General features: G+C 50.7%; 1 protein-coding gene across 3 annotated transcripts in view; it reads right to left on the bottom strand.

Moving 5' to 3' along the window:
* Positions 1-635: 635 nt before the first annotated feature.
* Positions 636-11,623, bottom strand: part of LOC135899814 (bromodomain-containing protein 4-like) — a 395,916-nt gene continuing 384,928 nt past the window's right edge. For all 3 annotated transcript variants that reach the window (XM_065429162.1, XM_070534101.1, XM_065429161.1), the window contains one exon: positions 636-10,497. In XM_065429162.1, coding sequence (XP_065285234.1) covers positions 8,962-10,497 — 1,536 coding nt within the window. In that variant the 3' untranslated portion in view covers positions 636-8,961. The remainder of the gene's footprint in view (positions 10,498-11,623) is intronic.

Genomic DNA, 11,623 nt, shown 5'->3' with positions numbered 1-11,623 from the left:
TGCCAACAAAAAAGCAATAGCCTCCAATATCATTTAACACCAACGTTCACGGCTAGACAAAGAGGATTTCGGTCATTCCATCCAATGCCATTGTGAGCAGCACAGATTGCTACTATATGCATTGGTCTATCTCTTCCATTTCTCACCCGCCGAGGTCGCTTGGTGACTTTGGCCTTGCGCTGCTAAGCACGAGGCCGCGGGATGAAATATCGGCCGCAGCGGTCGAATTTAGATGGGGGCGAAATGCAACAAACGCCCGTGTACCATGCATCGGGTGCACATTAGGGAAACCCAAGTGGTCGAAATGAATCCGGAGTCCTCCACTTCAGCGTGGCTCATAATAGGACTGCGGTTTCGGCCCATAAAACCTCGCTATTTATTATCAGTGCTTCTCATTTCAGACCGTTCCTTGCTAGGCAAAGAATTTTTCGCGTAAGCATTCTGTACGTGCAAGGGACACTGCTAATAGATGTGCTATTTTGTACGCCCCTCTTAATTTCAAATCCATCTCAAATCTATCGCAAAAGGAACATAAAACACACTTTAATGTTGAGTGCACAAATACTTACCTTGTTGTCGTCGTCTTCTCGCACCTCGTGCGACGGATAGGAAAGCGAAAGAGAGACTGCGTGAGATGGTCGAAGAAATAACAGACAAAACTTTAGTCAAACAGACAACAACATGTTCCAAAGCCATCACTTGCGCATCTACAACCACATCGCCACAAAGGAATCGGAAGAAACTATAACAGGTCGCTGTCTGGTGTCTTCACTCTAAATATACAAGAAAAATTCAACCTCCATTTGAAAAAAAAAGGAGAACAGGAAACTCGCTTCGAACTCACAGACAGTTTCTTTCTGCAGGCAAACATCTTCTGGCACGTGACAGTCACAGTCTTCGTAAACAAGGCGCGGCACACATAGCGTTTTACACAAAGATTTACAAGTTTCCTGAAGATGAGCACCCATGTCCGGCAACGTTGGCGCTCAGTCAATAATCTTTGGTCTGGAAAGTAATCGCGCAGAACACTTCGTACGTGTAACCCTTCACAAAACAGAAAGGTAAAAGCTGGCAGCGTGACCTTTTTTTTGTCAGCACTATAAGCGTGACGTGCACTGGAAGCCGTTTCTTCAGTTCTTGTGCGAAGCCGTGGTTGGAAGCGCTTGTAAACAGCACGTCAACAGATAGCAACGAAAACGCGACAGCCAAACTTGCGAGATACGAAACGCAACGGTTCCGGCCCAACGTACGGCACGTGTAACACGCTTATATAATTTCAGCGAAGTAATGAAAAAGAAAGAAAGAAAAGAGAGACGCGTCTGGCAGAGGGCTGAAAATACGCCCCCGTCATGGAGCTGTATACTCTCGAAGCACACAGGCATGCTCGGTGTAATCCCAACATTTGGTCACATTTGGTCCAACATTGCAGAACGTTGGCTTAACGATGGCCAGACATTGACTCCGCCTGCACTCCCACAGGGGCAGGGCGTTCGAACAGGCGAACCGCGAAACGCTGACGAGCGCTGCCCTGAATCCGACTGAAATACTCCTCGCACAACGGCCTGTCTCTGGTGTATGCGCTCGATTCTATAAATTACACGCCGTGCGTTATGGGTGGCTCGCAAAGTTTCGATGACGTCGAGTTTGTCAAAGCTACCCTACACGAAGCTGCAATACGACAGCGCTTTATTTTTATTCTTTTCCTTGTTCGCACGTGCCAGACGTCTGGGTCTTATTTGTGAGCCGCCGCTCTTTGGAGTTACGTCACGCTGCCGTTCAAAGTTATGCGCAAGCTAGTTTTTACAGTTGCTTTCTTTTATTCCCGGTGCAGCTTGTCTTACGTCCCGTTGAGGCAAGTTTGAGCACGATACGCCTTTAAAAATGACAGTTATGGTGGCGTCTGGTGATTTTTTCTGAAGTGCAGCAGGCATCCATCCGACGAATGAGTTGAGAGGGCAGGCCAAGCGCGTTCGAAACAGCACAGCTAGGAAGGCCTGGCCATTTTATGAGACTAATGCAGTAGCAGTCACAAAACATTCCTAACTATTTTTTTTTACCATTGCCTCGAGAACTTGGTACATTAGCATCTCATGTATACCAGCTAGCCTACTGGAAAACCCCCAGCACCTTGTCATGCTTTCTTAACCCCATTCCTCGTCCTTATAGCTTTATTACTGTCTCCTTAATTACTCATTCACTGTGCTGGCTGGTCTGTAAACGCGCGCCATCCAATCACAGTTCCTCTGATGTAAGACAAGGCTCGCTAACCAAGGGCCACACCCGTTACGCGCATGCCACGTGATAGATCTCTAAGTGAACCAAATCGCAATTGGCAACACAAAGCTGCTTCCGCCGGCGTGAACGAACAAGCGTCTTTGTCTCTCAATAGCATCCTCACCTAGCCTGGCATATAAAAAAAAGAAAAAAAAATAGACGAGCACTCAGTCGACGTTCGCGACGGTTCTCAAGGTGTTCACAGTAACGGGGGCGCACGACAGACAGTCAACGTTGTGAGAGGAAGAAAAGCCGGCGCCGAAATGGCACCGCCCCTGCAACCACGCAAATATACACAGGCTTCTTATTTGTCTCGACATTTACTCTATATAAAAAAGACTCTTAATAATAATGTACACGTACTTCGTCTTGTACTAAAACACAACATGGGCCGTGCTAACTTTCTTTCGCGCTTTTTTTTGTTTAATTCAATGAACTTGGCCGGCGCATGTCGTTCGGCACGTCGGGAAGGAAACATCGACAAGGAGTCCCGTAAGATGGAAAGTTTCTGCGGACCGGGCTCGTTCACTTAGGCATTTATTAGGGTCGCGGTCCTCTACCGGCCGCAGCTGCAGCGATACAGGCTCCGACTCAACGTGTATAAAAGACTTTGGTACATCCACCAGCCTAAACATCAACGAGAAAAAAAAAAAAGAATCTCCGGAAGAAACAATGACGGCAGGCGCGGAACTCGTACAACACGCAGTCGGTCGGCGGCGTCAAACACTATCGAGGCCTAAACAACAACAACGTAACTTTTGTCAAACAGCCCGGAGATTCAGGAAATGTGCGAGAGCAATCGTGAGGAGACACCCTCAGTCAGTCGACAACGTTTCGGCGAGATGCGTTGTCTTCATCGAAGCCTATACGAGCGTAGGCTAACGCGAAGGCAAGTACTCTAACAGGGCCTATCGATGGAAACGAGCTGTCTTCGAGGGTTAGGCGAAGACAAGCCATCCTCGAGGCATGGACGAACACAAGCTTTTTGGGGAGGTCTCAATTCTGTGTCGACGCTTTGGCAAGAAGAGCTGCCTTCGTTTTAAGTTTGTAAGTGTACATGAAGTCAAGTACTGTTTTAAATGTAAACGAACACAGGCCCTCTTCGAGGTGCACGATAATATAACCTATTGCGTTTGGTGCAAGACGGCTTGTCTTTAGAGGAGGACGTCTAGGTTTACGTGAACGCAAGCCATTTCTAGGCAAAGACACACGCGTCCTCTGCTATAGGGTTTAAACGAAGGCAATGCTTCGGGGACGTCTGCAATCGGGCTCAACGTTTCGACAGGAAGACTTGTCTTTGTTTAAGTCGATAACGAAGTCAATTCCTGTTCATGGATAGGCAAAAACAAACCCTCTTCGAGGGCTGATACAAGCCCTCACGTTTGGGAACGGAGAAGTGCCTTCATACAAGAACGTCTAAGCTTACACGAACGCAAGCCCTCTTGAAGGCCTAGAAAAAATCAAGTCCCGCCAACGTCTAGGCACAGGCAGACGTGTTGACTTCCAAGCCAGGACGAACTGCAATAGAGTGCTGACTTTGGCCGGTTGGTACATGCTGAAGATAAAAAGAATAACAGCGTAAGGGTCAGTAAGATCGGAAGGCACTTCGTCCGTTTCCTTCCGTCTTTCCCGTCTCCTACGCTCTTACTCTCTTTAACTTGAGTTTGCGACGAAACCGGTGCCAAAGGTTGAGTCGCTCTTCGGCGTCATCGTTTGGGCAGGAACTTTTGCGAGAACTCTTCTTCGTCTAAGCTTAGACAAAAACAAATACTATAGTCGAATCGCTCACGTCGGACTATACAGAGTGTCTCCACCATTCTTCTCACGCATTTCCTTTGCAAATCTGCGCGTTCCAAGCAACACTTCGTCTTGCGAGGATAACCTGAAGATTCGTGCCATAATCTATATTGCAGCCACATGCCGTGTCTAATTCATTTGAGCGCAGCTTGCCTCTTATATACATTTCAACAGCTAAGTGGGAGCTAGCTGGGCTTGTGAGGAGTGTGGGAAAAATAGCAACTTTGATATATCATTTAGAGCTGTAATACCGCGAACATAATAAGCTCGTAGCGCAGAATTCTACGCGCAACTAGAAACTCTGAAATTGCGCATAAGTCGGTATAAGCGCCGAAACAAAAAGTAATGTTACAAACTGTCTCTTTTGCCGCCCCTATTGCCTTGCCCAACATTTACCTCTTTTTTTTTCGTCAGGGTTCTGTCACAAAGCCCAAAGTACGCTACGGCGAAATTAAGCGCCTATAAATAGATAACACCGGGCAATATTCGGGTAAAATAAATTATGCGATTACACGCTCTAATCTCGCTGTATTTTCCTGTGAGGAAGCCTTAAACATGGAGAAGCACATTGGAAATTTTTCATTTGCCAGAGTTTCGCGATTCGAAACCGCCATCCTCTTGCAAACTTTGAATTCGCACGTTCGATAAGTACCGCCACTCTTGGAAGGGTGCTATACAGACACTGACCGACCGCTTTAGGATGTTTTACGACCCTGGTATTCACATTTTGCACAGCCAAAGTCCAAGTCACACACCCTGCTTAGTTCAGTTAAAGAAAGAACACGCAGCATTGCGGAAGCCAGAGGAAGCACCAGCTAATTCGCAGTGTTGTTCTTAAGCAAGATATGACGTGCATGTTCTACAGACACGCATCCTGCTGAAGTAAGTTTTCAGCCACAACGGGCCTGCCGGAATTTCTTAACTGTGCTGTAATAATATAATATTTGGGGTTTTACGTGCCAAAACCACTTTCTGATTATGAGGCACGCCGTAGTGGAGGACTCCGGAAATTTTGACCACCTGGGGTTCTTTAACGTGCACCTAAATCTAAGCACACGGGTGTTTTCGCATTTCGCTCCCATCGAAATGCGGCCGCCGTGGCCGGGATTCGATCCCGCGACCTCGTGCTCAGCAGCCCAACACCATAGCCACTGAGCAACCACGGCGGGTAACTGTGCTGTCGTCTACGATGTCCCATCACTGTAAAAACGCATAGTTCCTTATGCCTTTCCTTGCTGATCTGCAAGCGTGGGAAAACGCTGCGCCCAATTGAAAAGGAATATCTTTAAGAAACGCTAGGCATCGCTGGGCTTTATCGGGGTACAACCGCTTTCAGCGTTAGATATTCGTATTATGCTCAATATAATTTACAACGCACTTCTTTCTATAGGCTGCCTTCACTCTATGCCGACTCTAATAACTACATTGACTGATCTAACTGCTGCTTGTAGCTGAAACAAAAAAAAACTGAGAATGTGACCCTTAAGCGAGGGTCACCGTTACAAGAGCGTAGAAACCGATACCAACAACGACGCCAACGCCACTTTTGGTATGCCGCGATGACGAAAAGGTTAATATTACCAGCACGACGAGTAAGCACAGTCCTTTGGCGCATTTCTTCGTCCCATCGCTTGTACAAGTGTGCGCTTTTATTCACTTTTCCTTCCTTCAGAAAATCCTATTTTCATTTTCCTTTCTTTTTTTAGAGCGAAACAGTTTTCTGAAATCGGTCAATCCTGCTCACAAACTGACTCCACTTCAGGTTTCCGCAATGCAGCGTGATTTCACCTCGACAGAGTGTAGTGTCAACAGAACGCAAAGCAGACAGACAGAGAGTACAAGAAAGTTATGGACGTACTTGAGCTAGCGTCAAGAAGCCAAGACAGCGCACGCAATCTTTGGCCCTTCTCGAACGTCAATCTTTTGAACCTTCTTCTCTTCCCCGCCTATCTAACCCCGGGGTCGCCCGCACCTCTAGAAGGTGCTCCTCGGTAAAACATCTGATACTTCACTATACATATAGTATAAGCTTTCTATTAGGAAATATAGAGTGTACTTTTTTTTTCTTATTCCCTAGAGGCCCAACGCGAAAGCCTAGGCCTATACTCTCTGGTCGCAAAAGTTCACAGAAAAAAAAAGAGTTGGAGTTTGGGAGGGGAGAGGGGGGGAAGCAAGGGGGGTAGTGAAGGTGCACAACAAATGTACACAATCGAATGCCTAAAAATCTCTATAGAGGCCAACGCGGTCTTGGGATCCAAAGAGCGATCTTTGTCCACAGACCGGAACAGCAACAAGGCGGCAAAAAAAAGTAAAATAAAATAAAACACACCCACACACACACACACACACGCACGCGCGGTAGCCCACTGCCGCAACCGGCGGGTGAGATTCACAGACTCTTGAGAAGGGAAGCGAAAACATCTGAGTTGAAGCACCCTGGCACCTCCAAGTTTGTTTTGTGTTTCTCTCTCTCTCTCTCTCTCTCTCTCTCTCTCTCTCTCTCTCTCTTATGCTTTGGCTTGAGCCTTGTGACGCGGTATGGTGAGCGTCACTCCAAAGGACTACGCACGCTCCGTCTGGCTAGTTTGGTGCAATGCTGCGAGCGATGATATCGGGGCGTCAAATCGAGAAGTGCGGGTTCGCATCCTCGGTCGATAACTCGCGGGCGCTCATACTTTTCACATTTGTGCGAGTGACGTAAGGTCCAGCAAAACCGCGCCTCGCTGGGGCGACGGTCATCTTGTCAAATGAACTCGGGCGAAACAAACGCGACGTGAGAATAGCGCTCACGTTTGCAGCGTCACTCCTTTCGTCACATCCGCTTTTGGAGGGTGCAGCCAATCACGCGCACCGCCTTTCCTCGGAAGTTGTCGACCGAGAGTACGGACCCACGGCGACCAACCACGCCCATGCTTGAAACTACTTACCGCTCCGGCGGCTGATATAATGCCAGTTCATTTTCTTCATCACTCGGTCATTATAGACTATCTGCTGTCAAAATAGTTACTTTCTGCTTATCTTTTTATCTCCCCTCCCTCCCTCCTTCCCGTCAGTGTAGGGTAGCAAACCAGATTTGCTCTTCTGGTTAAAATGGCTCCCTTTCTCTTCGGTGTTTCTCAAATGACATAAAAGAGGTACGCAATCAAGTTCCATGTTGCCGACTAGTTCGCTCTTTTTGGGTCGAATATCTCGCAGTCATGCGTCTTCATGGACTAGGGACTGCTCTCTTCTGCGCCTGGAGCGGTACTGTCTGCCGCAGCACTGCACGTAACTAGCGAGACAAAAGAACAAGGCTACGACACCTTTCCCCGCGCTCTAAGAAAGAAGACCAATGCGCGCGCTAGAACCCGTGTACAGAGGACACACTTCCCCTGTGAGAAGAAGCTAACCTTAAAATCACCCCAATAGGAGCAGCTTTTTTTTTTCTATGCGCAGCGCCATCTGCAGCAGCAGAACTTCACGCAGCCGTTGGCAGAACTGAAGCCCTGCCGCATTCTATGTAGCACCGTAACGAATGTATCAGAAAAAAAAAGAGGCTCTCTAGACATAGTCCTGCGCGGAAGGCTTTCCTGTAATATTGGCGTCTAAATCATATGGTCGCCCACCATTTTTGGAGCTGTACGAGTCAGTGCTCCGCGGTAAGGTGTTTCGGCAGCCAGTGATGAAAAAAGTGATGAAAGGAGAACGTTTACTTGAGATTGCTTTCGAGGTAGACAGTTAAAAGCAGCCTTACACTCCGAGCTTTGACGAAGCTGGCGCTGTGCCGTGTAAGAGTCGCGTGCTGGGGCTAGCATCTAGTTCACGATAAGCCTTTAGTCACGCATTCTCATTCACATCTTTCATATGTGGTACATCGCGAGGTAATAGCAGAACAATTCTTTTAATTGTCACGGTGAATGACGGTGCGTTCTTGATACAGGCAGTATAAGGCAGACGATCGAATGAATACAATTTCGTGTACTTCTGCAAAGCTAGCTCGCCAACCCCATAGTTCGCTCCGTGGCCGGGCGAAGTAAGAATTTAAGAAATAAGAACTCTGGAGTACGACTAAATTTATATGTATATATATAATATTCTTTTTCTTTTTCGCAAATGCAATCTATCACCGAAGAACGAGCACCACGGAGCACACGGAATTGCCGGCTACTGCTGCGATGCCATGACGTTTCTGGCTGAACTGCAATCTAGACACCTGTACCTGGGTTTAAGCTTAGCTAAATCCTCAGAGCGCGGAGAACGTGAGAGCCAAAAAAAAAAGGAAACGAGAGGAGAGACACAAGGGCAGCCCAGTGGTCATGCCCGTATCCGCTGACGCACGTGGTTTGAACGGCAGGTCTTTGGAAGAAATGGTACAGCCGCCAACGGGTCGTGCGGCTCATGTGACTCACAGGAAGGCTTTTGTCTTTAAGAAGGAGGACTCGAGAGGAAGATGTCGACCCCTCCCAACTCCGCTGCGCCGGGAGGAGGAGGATCGGCCGCTTTGCCACGGACACATCACACACAGACACACACGCCGTCACGCGCGCGCGCTCACTCACAAAACAGGCACACACAACAAAACAAACAAACAAACAAAAACGCGCACAGCGCCGAAGAAAAGTGTTTGCACCGCACCACCGCAGGTCCCTGTTTTGTTTGTTTTGTTTCTCCGTTTTTGCTAGCTGTCCATTCCCTCTCTGTCACTGGTTGCGTTCCTCTCAAACGTCTCCTCCCATTTGTCGATGGCGTGCACACAGGGCAGCGGAACTCCGACCAGCGAGTTCGCTCGTGAGGCAATGACGAAGCGTTGATGAGGCGACTCGTGAAGCAGAAGAAACCCTTTCCCTCGTTTCTTCACTTCGAGAGTCAGTTATGTGTTTTGGGCACCTCGGTCGGCATGTTGGCGGCGGGTCAGACGTTGAGGGAGTAGTACACAACACCCTGAGGAGGAGGTGGCGGCGGCGTCGCCTCCGGACCGGCGGATGCCATGGAAGGAAGCACCCCCGGAGGCGCGGGAACGGGCCCGCTCTTTGGCTGCTGCTGCTGCTGTCCCTGGTAGCCCGGCTCGGACGACACCTTGGGCGACGAGCAGGCACCTTCGGGCACTCCCCTCTCGTCCTTTCCCGCCGACAGGGACGACGACGAGGGCGGCGGAGGCACGGGCGACGGCGCCGGTTGGAAGGCGCGCCGCGACCGCGTCAGCGTCGCGATGTCCCCCGCCGAGCCGTAGTTGCGGCCGGTGTCCTCCTCGGCGACGCGCGGCAGCAGCATCACCTTGACCTGCTGCGGCGTCTTGTGGTTGGGCGGCGGCAGCTCGACGGGGTGTGACCACGACAGGTGGCTGCCCGGCATGCTCATGGCCGGGTGGTGCTGCATCATCTGCTGCACGTCCTTCATGAGCTCGGCGCTCGAGCCGAACCGCGCCCGGATGCCGCGCACGGACGGTCTCCTGGCGAACCCGAACGACGGGTCTTCGTCCTCTTCACTAAGGCTGTACCGCTTGCGGATGCGTTCCGTGCGCTCCATGTCCTGCTGGACGAAGCGTTCCAGCTCGTCAGGAGGCGCGTCCTTGGCGTTGTTGACGACGCCGACGACGCCGCCGCTCCCTTGGGGAGCGGGCCGTCGCACGGGCGGAGGCGGCGGCTGCGCCCGTTGGCTCGCGGCGCCGGTGTTCTGTAGCGGGTGGTTCTCGCCCGGCACCCGCCGGACCATGCGGTAGTCCCGGGCCGCCACCGGCAGCATGGTCAGGGACCCTCGGCAGGCGTCGCTCAGCTGCGAGAACGAGGCCGGCCGCGGCTGGAAGGCTCCGTTGAGGCCCCCGCGGGGGTAGCCGGGCAGCAACCGGCCGGCGTCCTGCACGAAGCCCGGGTCCGGCGGAGGCCTCCGCGCCACCGGCGGAGGCGGGGGCGGTCCCTGGTGGTGGTGATGGTGGTGGTGGTTGCTGTCGGTCGCCGCCTCGGAGTCGTCGCTGCAGCCGTCGTCGTCGTCGTCGTCGAGCGACGTGAGCCACCGCAGTTTCTCGACGAGCGACACGTCGTTGCTCGACGTCGGCGACTTGGCCAGGTTGGTGGGCGTCCTCTTGCGGACGTCCGTGACGCGGGTGAGGCTGCGGCGCATCGCGGTCCGCTCGATGGTTCGCCGCACCTGCAGGTTCGAGTGCGGACCGTACTCGAGCAGGGCGTCGAGGTCGTCGTTGTAGATGTCGTCTTCGACGACGTGACCGCGGCCTCCGCCGCCGCCGCCACCGCTACTGCTGCCGGAGGAGCCCGTAGGCGACTCTGTCCGGTCTTCGCTGTTGGTAGTGGACTCGGAGGAGCGCAACGAGCCGTCACTGTCCTGCGACGCCGAGCTGGACACCGAGCTCGTGTCCGACGGACTCTTGTCGCCGATGATGAGCAGCTTGTGCCGGAACCCGCCGGCGCTGCGGTGTTCGTTCGCCTCTTCCGCCTGTAGTGAATTGAAAAAAAGAATCAGAAAGAGAAAAGGGTGCGCGATAAAGAAAGAGCAAACAAGGAACGAACACTGGCACGCGAAAGAAAGCTTGACAGTTACATTGTTTGCTCTTTACGGAAATTATCCAGAACCAACACACAATTTGGAATCCGTGTGGAGCGATGCATTTGTAAACGGTTAATTAAATGCCGTAGAAAATCTTCATCTTTTGAAACGCATTTTGCAGCACTGCCATTGCGTGCTTGCTCAGCAAATCGCCGAGATGCGGAAACCGCCACTACGCGAGCCACGAGATCGACGCGACCGCGGACTACACTGCATCCGGGATCGGCCCACGTTTCATCGTGGCATATATCAGGGATCGCCCCAGCACAGTTCACTAATGTGCACTCTCCAGGCCCGGCCCACCTTACTCGGCAACAAGTCGACGGAGTAGACAGGCCACATCCTTGAAAAGGAGGCAAGGAAGGCCTGGACAGCTATGCATCAACAAATGAATTACGCGCTAGAAGAGAGAAAGAGAAACGTTTTTTCTTCGAAAACTTAGATTTTTGTGTATACAACTGCTGACATTCCCAAGGAAGATGATACAAATAAATACGAAATGAGCGAGTGAACCTGCCAATGACATCTACAGGTGAGGGTTTTTTGGAGTGCGCAGCCTACATTGATGCTACACTGTAAACGGAAATAACTCCGAGGTGGGAGTATAACGCTTGTCCTCTAGCGACCCCCCGGTTCGGAGTTTATTATGCTCCGTATGATCGGAGTATAATTTTTACTCCGTGAGCGCGGAATTTTTGCGTGGACTTATGGGAGTTATTTTTTCTATCTTTTCTTTCTTTTTTGCTTTGCAATGGACGGAATTTTTTCGAGGTGCAACGGGAGCATAAAAAGAGGCATCGCGTGAGTTTGCGCGAACATCTTTACATACAGAGACTGCTGGTCAAATTTAGAAATATGCACACGAGACCGCGTCAAATTCGACGAAACAAGTCAATGAAAGCACATATATGATGACATACATAAACATTTCAGAAATGCCCAAATGCAGAAATTTGGAAGACATCCCACGTACACGCGATACTCAAGAAGCAACGGTGCCAGTATATATAGCCAC

Source organism: Dermacentor albipictus, chromosome 2, assembly GCF_038994185.2.
Source record: "Dermacentor albipictus isolate Rhodes 1998 colony chromosome 2, USDA_Dalb.pri_finalv2, whole genome shotgun sequence".
Lineage (NCBI taxonomy): Eukaryota > Metazoa > Arthropoda > Arachnida > Ixodida > Ixodidae > Dermacentor > Dermacentor albipictus.
The sequence above is the reverse complement of the archived record's forward strand: the minus strand, read 5'-3'. Positions and strand labels throughout refer to the sequence as shown.